Raw genomic sequence first — 12,318 nt, 5'->3', positions numbered from 1 at the left:
CGGCTTCAATTGGGCTCGTAAGACTTAAAATTATGCGTTTGCGGTCATATACTTCTGTGATATCGGGCAACTTAACCATTGATATGCCTGAAAAATCCAATCCCATGCGTGGCTTTGGTCACTGGCGCTAGATCAGGTATGGTCCATTGCTCCAGATAGCTACCTCATCTAATGATACAAGGTATTGGAAGTCAAGTCGCTGTATCATTTGCCATGGAAGGGTGTCGGAGGCTCGCCTTGTTTGACAAAGACAGCACAGGTCTGAACGCTACTAAGGCGGCCATCAAAACTGTAGGCGGAAATGCAAATCCAGATGTGTTCATCAGACACGTTGATAATCTTGACACCTATGAAGTTGGCAAGAACATGGAACTTGCTATCAGGCATTTCGGACGCATTGACTATGCCATCAACTGTGGTGGTATGTCTATAAGCTGTTTTACTTTGACTCCTACTCACAATGACTCTGGAATGGAATCTACGGCCCAACAAAGAAGAGTCATGAAGAAACCCCTGAAGAGTTTGGTCATGTCATCAATACCAACTTCCGTGGTCTGTGGCTGTTTGCCAGAGAAGAACTAAAACATATGATCAGTCAAGATGCTGGAGTTACTCATGATGGACGGCCTGGGTTTAGAGGTTCCATTGTCAATGTTGGAAGCAACCTTGGCCTTGTAGGGAAACTAGAAACTCGTAGAACATGTTATACCTCGAACAGGCTCAAATTTTGATTGACAGTTGGGACAGCGATGTACAGTGCTTCAAAGGCAGCTATCATCAGTTTGACGAGAAGTGATGCTATCGACGTAAGTCGGACTAATGGCTTGACCCCCCTACCTTCTTATTTAACACACGCAGTATGCAAAAGACCAGATTCGTGTTAATTGCGTTTGCCCTGGAGTTATTGAGTAAGTTGTCTTTTGATCTCTCTGTGTCCATACTGACATCGCAGAACTCCTATGACGGCTAATGTTCCAGAAGATGACCCGGCCGTACAGACTGCCGTCATGAAAAGAAAAGGAACCCCACAGGAAGTGACAGATGCTATTTTGTTCTTATCTAGTCCTAAGGCTTCTTTCATTCAAAGTGCTGCATTGTCAGTCGATGGGGGTTATACTATCAGTTAAGAGCATTAAAAGAGATCCATGACAAGGGCACAATAATGAGCTGTATTGGGGTATCAAATTCCTGTTTAAAGACTAAAAACATCACTTTTCCCCAGGTAAACGCCATGCTCCTGCTGGATAATAACTCAAGACGCAGCTGGTGTGCTAGTAGAGTTTGCCATTTTGCTCTTCTTACGCTTAGGCTTGGGAGCAGTCGCTGATTTGGGTGCTCTCTCCTTACTCTCCTTGCTCTCTTTCTTATCATCGATCTTTGTATTGATAGTCGGCGCATTAATACTCCTGATGGGCCCATCCGTCCTTGCGATTTGTGGTGGTTTGCGGCCTGTTGTTGTGAGGTGGAACTCTCCTGGGCGACCTGTGATAGGGTTCTCGTCAATGTATTCGCCCCCGTACTTCATGTGAATCATGAAAGACTCTTCTGCAAGCCTCTCTAGTGACTTCTCATCATCCTTCTGCGCGGCTGCTGCATGGGCAGCTGGAACTTTGCTAGCTTCATCCGATACAGGCATTGGGGTCGCCGCTGCAGAGTTCTGGATCCTTGGTTTTGTTGATGTCTTGGCTGATGGGAGCTGGTAAAAGTTACCCATAGAGGGACCCCATTTTCTAACTGACTCAGCAGTTGTCACGGCGTTGGTAACTTGCGAAGATATCGTCAACTATAACAGTGAGGTTAGAACTGTTCGCAAAACAACTGCTTAAAGAACATACAATTCTTGCTGAAAGAATTGCACTGAGAGTCGGCGCCATATAGATATTCTCCCCCACAACGAAGTATGTGGCGTGAACAGTAATCTCGTCGTCATCGTATGCTGACTTTCGTCTTGTTTGCTTGCGAATGACCCATACACCTGTACCAGCTCCAGGGCCAGTTTCAGCAGGCTCTTCAACAACCCTGAACTCAAGCCCCGACATGGTGTTGAGATGCGTCTCGAAAGCTTCGCGTGTCTGGATGACTGGATACATCGATGGTACATTCATGGCTTGATTATATACAACAGCGTTGTTCGACGTGCGCTCAAAGAAGGGCGATTCTGCGAAGTAAAAGAGGATGGTGTTATTGTGCAGGCCGCCCATTTGTTGAATCGCCATAGGAGAGCGCCATTGGATCTCATCGAGGGGGGGGTCGTTTGGATTCGACATTGTGAAGGGTCCGAATTATTTTGTTAGCACTATAGGTTCCTTTGTTGTATTTGGTGCTAGTTATGATGGTGATATTTCCTCGGAGTTCAGTGTAAAGGTTCGAGAAACGTATTGAAGCTCCAGCTCTAGGTATTTGGCGTGGGGTTCCGCTTCTAGCGCGTTACAAGGCGGCAGTGTTCCGCCTCAGCGACCCATTCAGTAAGAGGCGCCGCGCATCAATTTCAACTTCCAACCTTCAATCTCACAACCTTCGCAGTTCATAACGACGAAAAGAAAACCACCCACATATCGACATAAAAAAGGAGCCTCATCTAGTTAAGGCCACCGCCACCAAAAACACGCCATGGATCTGCTTTCAAGTATTCGCAAGACCGGGTCAAGAGGAGGCGTCAACTTTAGCTGGGATGAAGTCGCAAGCTCTTCACATCGCGAAAACTATCTCGGCCACAGTCTCAAGGCACCTGTTGGACGCTGGCAAAAAGGCCGCGATCTCAACTGGTACGCGAAAGCGGAAGACGACGCTGGAGAACCAAACGAAGATGGCGAGAGCGAGGAGGAGCGTCGAGAGAGAGAACGAAAGGAAGAATTGCGCAAAATTAAGGAGGCTGAGGAGGACGCTATCGCAAAAGCCCTGGGCTTGCCACCCCCCGTACGAAACTCTTCCGGTGCGAACGCGGTAGAGGTTGATCCCAGTAAAAGAAAAGTTGGTCCGGAGAGCGGCCCTCCCGAGGAAGCTGGGAACGAAAAGAGGGAGAACTCAAGACGTCATGACGATACCGAGAGGCGAGAACGACGAAGACATCGAAGTCGCGATCGCGGTCATGATCGCGAGCGTCGCCATCGACGACACAGGAGGAGCCGAAGTCGCGACCGTGATGAAGGCAGGGAACGAGATGAGGATAGACCAAGGCACAGAAACAGAGATAGAGATGGTGATAAGGAAAGTACCCATGGTCATAGACGCCATCGGGAGGGTCATCGAAGAGGAGGTACGGAGGAAGACGAACGACGATACAGGGATAGGAGCAGGGAGCGCCGCCGATCAAGATCGAGAGATAGACGCAGGCGTAGTGCCAGTCCCAAGCCTCATCGTCGAGACTAAAGCCACCGCTTCTGGCCTTGAACTTGAAAACCGTCGAATATGAGATACCCCTTCCAGCGAAATCAAGGAAAAGCGTCAAGTCGCCATTTGTATCCATCTTGCGTACAAATCAATGAGTCAATTCATTGCGCCTCCCATATAGCAGGAAACTTGCATATGCACTTTTTAAACTCTCTACCTGACCCAACGCCATACCAAACCACTGTTGTTACATTCATACTATTACAAGATTAAGACTGGCTAAGGGGTTGGCCGTCTTTAGCCTTCTGAGCACCATACTTCTCCAATCGGATTGACTGAATAGCAATGAAACCCGTGCTGTCCATAGGAGAAAAGGTGTCAAGACTGTCCATTGAAGCATCCTCCTGGGAGTAGAGGCTGCTGGTCTCGCTGGATCGGCCAAGGACGTAAACATTGCCCTTGTACGCACGGAGGCGGACCTGACCGTTGACACCCTTTTGAGCAGAAACGATTGCCTCATCGAGCCACTCACGCTCAGGGGAGAAATACATGCCATTGTAAAGGCACTGGGACCACTCGATAGTCACAAATTGATCTCGAAGCTTGCGGACCTTGGAGTCAAGGACAAGACCCTCGAGATCGACGTGAGCAAGGCGGGCGATGGTGAGACCAGGGGTGTCGTAGCAACCTCGGCTCTTGAGTCCAATCCATCGGTTCTCGACACTGTTAACTGTAAGCATAGTGTTACACCACAAACGAATGGTGAAAGTAGACATACATGTCAATTCGGCCAACGCCGTGGTCGTGACCAATCTTGTTGAGCAGCTTGAACAACTCTACTGAGTCGGTAGCCTCTTGCTCAGGGGTAGCAACCTTCACAGGGAGACCCTTCTCGAAGTACACGGTGAAGTCGAGAGGCTTGTCGGGAGCCTCAAGAGGATCGACAGTCTGAGTCCAAAGGTCTTTAGGAGGAGTGTGATCGGGGTCTTCGAGAATACCGGCCTCGTACGAGCAATGGACGAGGTTCTCGTCCTGGCTCCAAGGAGCCTTGGGGGTCGATGAAACGGGGATGTTGTTCTCGGCGGCGAACTTGAGAAGATCCTGTCGACCTTGAAACTTCTCACAGAATTCGGGGAGTCGCCAGGGAGCGATGACCTTGATGGAAGGGTTGCAAGCCTTGAAGGCGAGCTCGAAACGAACTTGACTAAGGGGTTCTGTCAGTGATCTATGGATTTGTTTTTTTCGTGTTGGAAAGTGCCATACTCGTTCTGCGGCATGTTAACAGATGGTTCTCAAAGTCTGAGGGTTTTGCTTACGCCTTTGCCTGTGCAGCCGTGGCTCAGAAGATTGCAGTTGTACTTCTCAGCAACGCGAACCTGGGCGCGAGCGATTACAGGTCGGGCCAGAGCAGTTCCAAGGAGGTATCGGTCCTCATAGATGGCATTGCACTGGATTGCTCGGAAAACGATCTGCTCGACGAACTCCTTCTGAAGATTTTCAATGATCATGCGCTCCGCGCCGAGAGCGAGGGCCTTCTTTTCGACAGCATCGAAGTCCTCGACCTGGCCAACATCGGCGAGGAAGCACTAAAGCAGGAATGTCAGATTGAACCTATAGAAGCAACTGGAGGAGGTTCACATACCACAACCTCATAGCCCTCGAGAATGAGCCATTTCAAAATAGTAGAGGTATCGAGACCTTGACGAAATGTTAGCAATCAATCTCACATTCGATCACTCCAGGTGCAGTTTGGAGAAGGAGTCAGAAGTGTGTACCTCCAGAATAAGCACTGCAATCAAGAGTTAGCGGATGTTCTTATATCAGAAGCCTGTCATCAACGGCATAGGAACTTACAGACAGACACGGCCTTGGACATTGTGAAGTTGTGAAGTTGTGAGGTTTGCTGTTATTTGGCTAAGATGACGAGAAATGGTGATGTTGAGCAGCCAGCTTCGGTGTGTGCAAGTGTTTTGAGTTTGAACAAATGGGCAGAGGCGAATGGAATATATTATATAACACAATTTTGACTCACTTCGAAATACTGTCACCCCGTACAAAAAGCAAAATCCCAACTCAGGCATGCACCCAGCCGTGCCTATCGCAAAAACAGTGATTCACTTACAGGGCTTCGGCCTCCGACTCCGGCCTCGACCAACTATCTACAAGAACGACCTCAGTATTTACTCAGATTTCCTTTACATGCTTGGCAATTCCTTGATAGGCTCCCTTGATAGGAAGTGAGTCATAGCAATTTGTTAGGGGCGGGGGGGAAATCACCATGAATGGTTCCATTCTGAGCTGCCTAGGCTGCGAATCCGGCCGGCCAAAGCAATTGTTGTTGACTCAGTATCAAAAATTTCCATGGATGGATCTAAGCACGGCCCTGGCAACTCAGACTAAGTTGATAGGATGGACCCATGACGACGGGTAGCAGCGGTGATCCTCTTTTCAACGAGGCCATGTTCATTGGAAAATACCTAGAAATACTCCGTATATGCAACTCTAATGCACTTAGCCTTCGAGTTTCAGTAATGACCGGAGATTCTTTATTTCGGACGACGCATACTACAAATAGTGTCGCACAAAGCCTTCAGTCAAATCCCCTCTCGAGACGCCGTCAATTCTTCGAGTCCATCAAAGAAAAATGCTACTTAATGAAACCTAAGATCCACCATCTCAAAGTAATCGAACTTTGGTACAAACTGGAGTACAAGACCCAGTAATCTAATGCCTACCTTAGAAACTAGCGGTGATGATCATTAGAGCTGGACTTAGCGGCGAGGCTGCCCCAGATCACTATATCTTCCCAGCACGATGGTGATGGTGTGAGCCGATATTCAATTTGATTGGCCAGAGACAGTGGATAACGTCACTTTCAGGGACCACCTCTAACAGCCTCGGGGTCTTATTCTAACTACCACAAGTTTGAGATCATATGAACGGTGAAACCATCTTCATACCTCACCTAACTAGACTTCTGATTTCTCAACGCACTCCCCTTTTGTCGCACCGTTTGATTCCTATCTATTGTGATTCTGTCACATCCCCTATATACTCGGGGTTTGATAAAGCCTAATACCGTTTGCCACTCCTCACCGTTGTACGTAGTCGCTGTCTGCCTTGCTTATACTCCGAGACCACTTCCTTAAACTCAGTATCATTACTAATGAATAATAAATTACAGGTGTCTCTTTCTCTTATCTGGACATACAGCTTTCAACCCCTTATCCTTCCGTCGACACAATAATGCACATATAAACCATCCCAACTCTACCACGATGGACTATTCAAGACTACGAGCCGCTGCTCTCCGCGATGGCGAAGATGAGGAAGCCGTTACTGTCGATACTCGAGCTCTTATCGACAAAGTTCTTGCGCGATACTCAGGCGAATGGACAACATTGCGAGAACTGATTCAGAATGCTGCGGATGCCCAGGCAAAGACAGTCAGCGTCAAATGGGAAACTCTCCCATCAACACAGGTGCCACTACCGAATACCACGAGCCGATCCGAGATACTCAAACACACCTTGTCAAACCATACACTACGCCGATTAGTCGTGCAGAACGATGGACAACCCTTCACAAAAACAGACTGGGGAAGGCTAAAGCGTATTGCCGAGGGCAACCCCGATGAAACGAAGATCGGTGCCTTCGGTGTCGGTTTCTACAGTGTTTTCGCTGATTGCGAAGAGCCGTTCGTCAGCTCCGGCAATGAGGCCATGGCATTCTACTGGAAAGGAAATGCACTTTTCACAAAGAAGTCTCAAATTCCAGCAGATCAAGCTACCCATCATACAACCTTCGTCCTCGACTACAGGAATACAACCACACCCCTACCGAACTTGCTGTCTGTTAGCCAGTTCCTCGCGACGAGCTTGACCTTTGTTGCGCTCGAGCACATTGAGTTCTGGATTGACGACTACCAGATTCTGTCTCTGAGAAAAAAGTCATCTCCGAGTGTTGAACTTCCTCTTCCTCGCGACCTCGAGGCGAGGACAAAGGATGGCCTAATGAAGGTTATCAGCGTGGACCGCACAAGCACGCAGATCGATGCGTCCTACATGGCCGCCATAGGATGGAAACCACAAGCTACGACATCCACCACAAAGAATGAGTCCTACGGTGTCCCTGAAACTCCTTCCTTGAGATCCTTCTTTGCCCGTCTTACGTCAAGTGCGTCACAGGCAGGAATTAGGACAAAAGCACAGCATGAGGAGAATGCTGCGCAAGTGACGATTTCCGAAGATGTGACTAAGCTTTCATCCTCCACAATCTTCCTTCGGGCGACTTCTGCAAGCATCCGTACTAGCGTAGCCTCATCCTTTGCTTCTGAACTCGAAAGAGCGACGAAGAAACCCCCACCAAAGACAACCAAGATCGCTATCCTAACTTCGTCTTATGATGAGACTCAAGCTTCACAAGAGGCCGCAACATCGGGGGCGCTTGGCAAAGCTACAGATGTCTTTGCATCTGTGCTTCCCAATAAAAAGCCGGGCGGTCGCATCTTTATTGGCTTTCCCACCATGCAGACTACTGGAGCTGGACTCCATATCTCAGCGCCTTCAGTGATTCCCACAGTAGAGAGAGAGGCTATCGACTTGAACGCTCGTTGGGTCAGGACATGGAACCTTGAAATTCTTCGTGCTGCTGGTATCATTACTCGGCTTGCTTTTGCCAATGAGATGAGCGACCTGAGTAGCCGAATCAAACAGGTTATGGCAAAAGAGACCAAATTCTCTCCCGCAGTCATCGCCAAGTTCATGCCAGAAGCTCTTCACATTCACAAGACCTTCACATTTGAGGACTCAACTCCCAGCGGTCAAGTTGGTCAGATTATTGAGGAAGCTTTTTGGATGTGCTTTAAGAAGGCCTCAATCGAGACCTACTCAACACGAGGCGTGTTGCAAACAGTCGATGTGCGCATTGCTTCGGATGAGATGAGTAAATTCGTCAACAGCATCCCCGTTGTACCAGAGGAGATGAAGGGTGTTCCATTTGTGAAAAAGCTCATAGATTTCGGTCTCATTTCACACATCACGGTCACAGATGTGAAGAAGGAGCTGGAGACAAAGGCTATGAACAAAGTTCAATTGATGAACTTTATCAGTTGGGCAGGCAAGAAGAGCTTGAGTGGTGAGCTCGACCCTGGCAGTCGATCTGCTTTGCTAGAAGTAGCCGTTGGCACGATGAGTGATGATGGGGAACAAGGCGAGATCATTGCCCTCGGTAGCATTCGGAATCACCTCATCGCGAACAGGATTCCTGCCAACTTGCCCATTCCTCCTACAACAATCCCCCATGCGCTTACTGCCAACTCTCAGCAGGCTGAATTGCGTGCTTTAGGATGGGAGCCGCTAGAAATTCTTCCATGGTTGAGATTCCTTCTGGACACAAATTCTTCTAGGCCCGAGGAACAGAACTTGACTCAATCATCCAAGTTTGCCATTCAGATTTTGACTGTTCTTGCGAAGAACTTTGAGAACTCAAGCCCGAACGCAAGAACCACCATTGTTTCTCTTCTTCAAGCAAACACAGTTGTACCTACGAAGCAGGGTATGAGAAAGCCTACTGAGTCCTTCTTCCCGATTGTCAAGCTTTTTGACGATCTTCCCGTCATTCAAGGTTGCGAGAAGATCAAGGAGAAATTTCTTGTCACTATTGGCGTCCGCAAAACTGTAGATCTCGAGACCATCTTTACCAGGTTGTTGAACGCGTCTGGTGAAGGTCACCAGAAATGGAGTCACATGGAACTCATCAAATATTTAGCATCTGTCCGCGAGGATATTCCAGGTGAAGATCTGAGCAAGCTAAAGCAGACACGCTTTTGCCCAGCCGAAGCTGGTCCAAAGGGCATGGAGTCCACTAAGGGAACAACAACGCTCTACAAGGTTTCGGAGCTATTTGAGCCTAAGGACTCTTTGCGTGCATTGCGATTACCTATCCTCCAGTGGCCAGGGCCTCCTGGTAGCTATCGACCTGGAAGCCCAGAAGCTCGATTCATAAATTCTCTTGGATTAAGGCCTTACCCATCTGTCCCTGAACTCGTTGAGCTAATGTCTGGCAACGATGAAAGTCTTCGGGTTTCGTCTATGACATATTTCCTCGCCAACCACCAGATCAACGGGTACGGGTCTTTCCAGCTCGGTGGCAGTCCTAAGGCAATCATGCCTCTTCAGGGTAGTACCCGTCTTGTACCGCCTTCGCAGTGCTTTTACAATCCGCGGGCGTCTATCCTTGGGTTTAACATTTTGAGGAGAGACCTACACGACCATGCTATTGTAAGTTTGATCTATAACTTGACAGTCTCAGCTAATATCTATAGAAATTCGGTGTTGCACGAGATCCGCCAATGGTGGACTGTGTAAACCGCCTCTTGGCATCGCGTCCTCAAGATCATCAGGATGCTGTGGCACTTTTCAGCTATTTCGCCTCTCGAATCACAGAACTCGGCGAGAATACCCTGGTCAAACTGCGTAACGCCTCGATAGTTCCTATCACAAGGACTACTCGATCGTCTGAGAAATCAGCATCTTCCATCACTCATGTCAGTCCTTCACGGGTGTACCTTGGGGCTTCGACTACATATGGAGACATCTTCGACTTTGTCGACTTTGGCCCTGAGGCCAATGCATTCTTGTTCCAATGCGGTGCCAAAAGCGAGCCAACCAAGCTGGAGGTTGCACAAATGGCATGCAGTGAGCCAGCTCGTCTCCTCGGTGTTTTGCAGAGTTCAGAGAAGTACCTGGATCTTCTTAAATCCTTGGCAGAAGCATCCTCAACACTCCACCGAGACAAAGAATTGTGGAGGAAAATGCGTGCAGCACCCTTCCTTCTTGCATACAAAGAACTCGCGCCTCCTAAGGGGAAGTCAGATGACTTAGAGGAAGAGGATGAACCTATCCGACAATACCAGCTTGCCTCTGCTAGTCAAATAGTGATTCTGGATGATATCATCAGCTACAGATTGTTCAAGGATCGCCTTATTTGTGCGCCTGAAGAGGATGCGCTTGAAGAATTCTATCTAGCACTTGGTGCTCAGAAATTAAGCAGCATTGTGCAGGAGGAGGTCAGAATTGGGCCCCACAGTGATAAACAAAAGGCTGCACTCAGTCTCCGCAAGCATGTTGTTGAGAGATCAAAGATCTTTCTCTTTGAATACACAAACTACCGACGAGATGCTATTAAGCATGACGTAAAATGGCTGGACAAGAACCTTACGGTTCACATTGTTCGCTCAGTGGCTTTGAGAAGGACTCTCAGGGGTCAGCATCAAACTCACACGGAGAAGCGATCGGCAGCGAGTGAAAAGGCCAGCAACGGCTGGGTTCTTTATGTTTCTGATGAGTCGAAGCCCGACATGTACCAGATCGGGCAAGCTATCTGCCAAATGCTGCTAAAACGCCCGAATCAGCAGGCTTACCTATTCTTTGAGCCATTCCTCACACTTGATCTTTACGGTTTGAGAAATCGCGGTTACAATGTCGATCGTATCCTTCGGGCCAAGGCTGCCGAGGCCAGGATTGCAGAGGAAGAGAGACGAGAGGCACTGGAAGAGGAGCAGCGCCAGATCAAAGAGAGAGAAGAGCAATGGGGGGCTGAGGCAAAAGCGGCGAAGGCTGCACGCGAAGCTACCAGGATCCCAGAACCTCTTGGTCCTACAATGCCAGGTTCCTGGGACTCACCCGAGGAGACAAAGCGCTCTCCTGAACAACAGGCTAGGAAGAGCAGGGGATTGTTCGCAAACATCGGTCGTCGACTTGGATTTGAGTCTGAGCAGCATGAAGACGAGTCTCACAAAGAGTTGGACAAGTTCTTGGATAGACCTAAGGAGATCGAGGCACCTGGCGAAAACTCTTCCAACATTGGCAAGAAGCCGCAACAGGATGAGGGCAGAGTCACAAGTCCTGCACTTGTGCAGCAGAACTTGCTCAATGCCATCAAATCGACCCGGGCTTACGGATCTGATAGTGTCTTTTCAGAGCCCAAGGTCAACGAGGTCAAGGAACAGGCCACTTACTGTGACAAGACGCCAGCAAATAACATTACTTTCATCGCAGAAACTTCAAATGGTATGAAGATATTCTTCGCTAAGGATATCAAAGACCCAGGGAGTTTCTTGTCGAAACATTTGAATAATCTCAATGTCTTCTCCAGTATGTTGATTGAGGTGGGCAATACCTACTCTATGTCACCTAAAGTTCTGCACATCTTTTATGACGAGGCTGGCGGCACTATTGCTTTCAACACCGGAGGCAGTATCTTCTGTAACTTCAGGTTCTTCTTACAGTTGCACGCCGCGCAAATCGCTGGAGGAAGCGGGCAAGCCAAGGCAGAGGCTGCTACCTGGTGGTGGGTGGTTCTGGCACACGAACTTGCACACAATCTCGTGTCGCTTCACAATGCTGATCACAGCTACTATACGTAAGTTTACCCCATGTTGTCCAATAGTATCATGCTAACGATGCTAGCGAATCTTTTATTCAGCAGTATTTCCCCAAAATCGTGGCCAGAGCGGTCCAATGGACTGCAAATGCTGGGTCTCGCAGCGAAACACCCACGATTGCACCACCTCCGTCTGGTGCACCACCACCTTACCCGGGTCAATTGGGACGAAGCTTGCTAGACTGATGATTGTTTTATCATGGCATAGCGGGGAGTTTTGAGACTTTTGGCTTCTTGGGATATCACCTCTCTGGTTGTTCTGATGGTTATGGCCGTAATTAAGACACTAGACTTGATGTAGACTTTAGATTCTTCCAGTATTATATACAGGGTCTGGTACACACACCTCATGATTTCTGTTTCGTAATATTGGTGCAACTTATGGAATATTCGCGATGAGATGATCTTGCTGTCTTATAGTTTGCGAGTAAGATTCATATACTGAGCTCTGTGGAAACGTTCTTCCCACGATGATACTCGCAGTCTAAATAGTGACCGAGAGAAATTTGGCAATGCTTTGGCACGAGACTTTTTCTATTATTC

The 12,318-nt window shown here is 48.4% G+C and overlaps 5 protein-coding genes across 8 annotated transcripts; 3 read left to right on the top strand and 2 right to left on the bottom strand.

Annotated features, from left to right (window-relative positions):
* Nucleotides 1-18: 18 nt before the first annotated feature.
* Nucleotides 19-1,257, top strand: FVEG_15533 (3-oxoacyl-[acyl-carrier protein] reductase; the record flags this gene model as incomplete). Of its 3 annotated transcripts, none has more annotated exons than XM_018904670.1 (4): nt 19-136; nt 182-806; nt 859-908; nt 953-1,257. In XM_018904670.1, the coding sequence occupies one exon, from the start codon at nt 214-216 to the stop codon at nt 580-582; it is 369 nt and encodes a 122-aa protein (XP_018749325.1). In that variant the 3' UTR covers nt 583-806; nt 859-908; nt 953-1,257. The 3 variants fall into 3 exon arrangements, with proteins under 3 accessions (XP_018749325.1, XP_018749324.1, XP_018749323.1); XM_018904668.1 differs by lacking the exon at nt 19-136 and having other exon boundaries at nt 214-421; nt 748-806; nt 953-1,220; XM_018904669.1 differs by having other exon boundaries at nt 182-908; nt 953-1,222.
* On the bottom strand, nt 1,253-2,267 carry FVEG_04734 (hypothetical protein; the record flags this gene model as incomplete). The annotated part of the gene is made up of 2 exons (XM_018892603.1): nt 1,253-1,783; nt 1,836-2,267. The coding sequence occupies 2 exons, from the start codon at nt 2,265-2,267 to the stop codon at nt 1,253-1,255; spliced, it is 963 nt and encodes a 320-aa protein (XP_018749322.1).
* A 242-nt stretch (nt 2,268-2,509) lies between these two features.
* Nucleotides 2,510-5,383, top strand: FVEG_04733 (hypothetical protein). Its single transcript, XM_018892602.1, has one exon. The coding sequence runs from the start codon at nt 2,611-2,613 to the stop codon at nt 3,367-3,369; it is 759 nt and encodes a 252-aa protein (XP_018749321.1). The 5' UTR covers nt 2,510-2,610; the 3' UTR covers nt 3,370-5,383.
* On the bottom strand, nt 3,600-5,411 carry FVEG_04732 (argininosuccinate synthase; the record flags this gene model as incomplete). The annotated part of the gene is made up of 7 exons (XM_018892601.1): nt 3,600-4,053; nt 4,109-4,534; nt 4,594-4,598; nt 4,647-4,916; nt 4,973-5,028; nt 5,106-5,119; nt 5,185-5,411. 7 exons carry the CDS (start codon nt 5,409-5,411, stop codon nt 3,600-3,602), a joined length of 1,452 nt encoding a protein of 483 aa, XP_018749320.1.
* A 389-nt stretch (nt 5,412-5,800) lies between these two features.
* FVEG_04731 (hypothetical protein) lies at nt 5,801-12,178 on the top strand. 2 transcript variants are annotated; one of them, XM_018892600.1, is made up of 6 exons: nt 5,831-6,011; nt 6,071-6,155; nt 6,210-6,430; nt 6,515-9,611; nt 9,656-11,754; nt 11,802-12,178. In XM_018892600.1, exons 4-6 carry the CDS (start codon nt 6,609-6,611, stop codon nt 11,959-11,961), a joined length of 5,262 nt encoding a protein of 1,753 aa, XP_018749319.1. In that variant the 5' UTR covers nt 5,831-6,011; nt 6,071-6,155; nt 6,210-6,430; nt 6,515-6,608; the 3' UTR covers nt 11,962-12,178. The 2 variants fall into 2 exon arrangements, with proteins under 2 accessions (XP_018749318.1, XP_018749319.1); XM_018892599.1 differs by having other exon boundaries at nt 5,801-6,430.
* The last annotated feature ends 140 nt before the right edge of the window (nt 12,179-12,318 follow it).

Source organism: Fusarium verticillioides, chromosome 4 (assembly GCF_000149555.1).
Source record: "Fusarium verticillioides 7600 chromosome 4, whole genome shotgun sequence".
Lineage (NCBI taxonomy): Eukaryota > Fungi > Ascomycota > Sordariomycetes > Hypocreales > Nectriaceae > Fusarium > Fusarium verticillioides.
The sequence above is the reverse complement of the archived record's forward strand: the minus strand, read 5'-3'. Positions and strand labels throughout refer to the sequence as shown.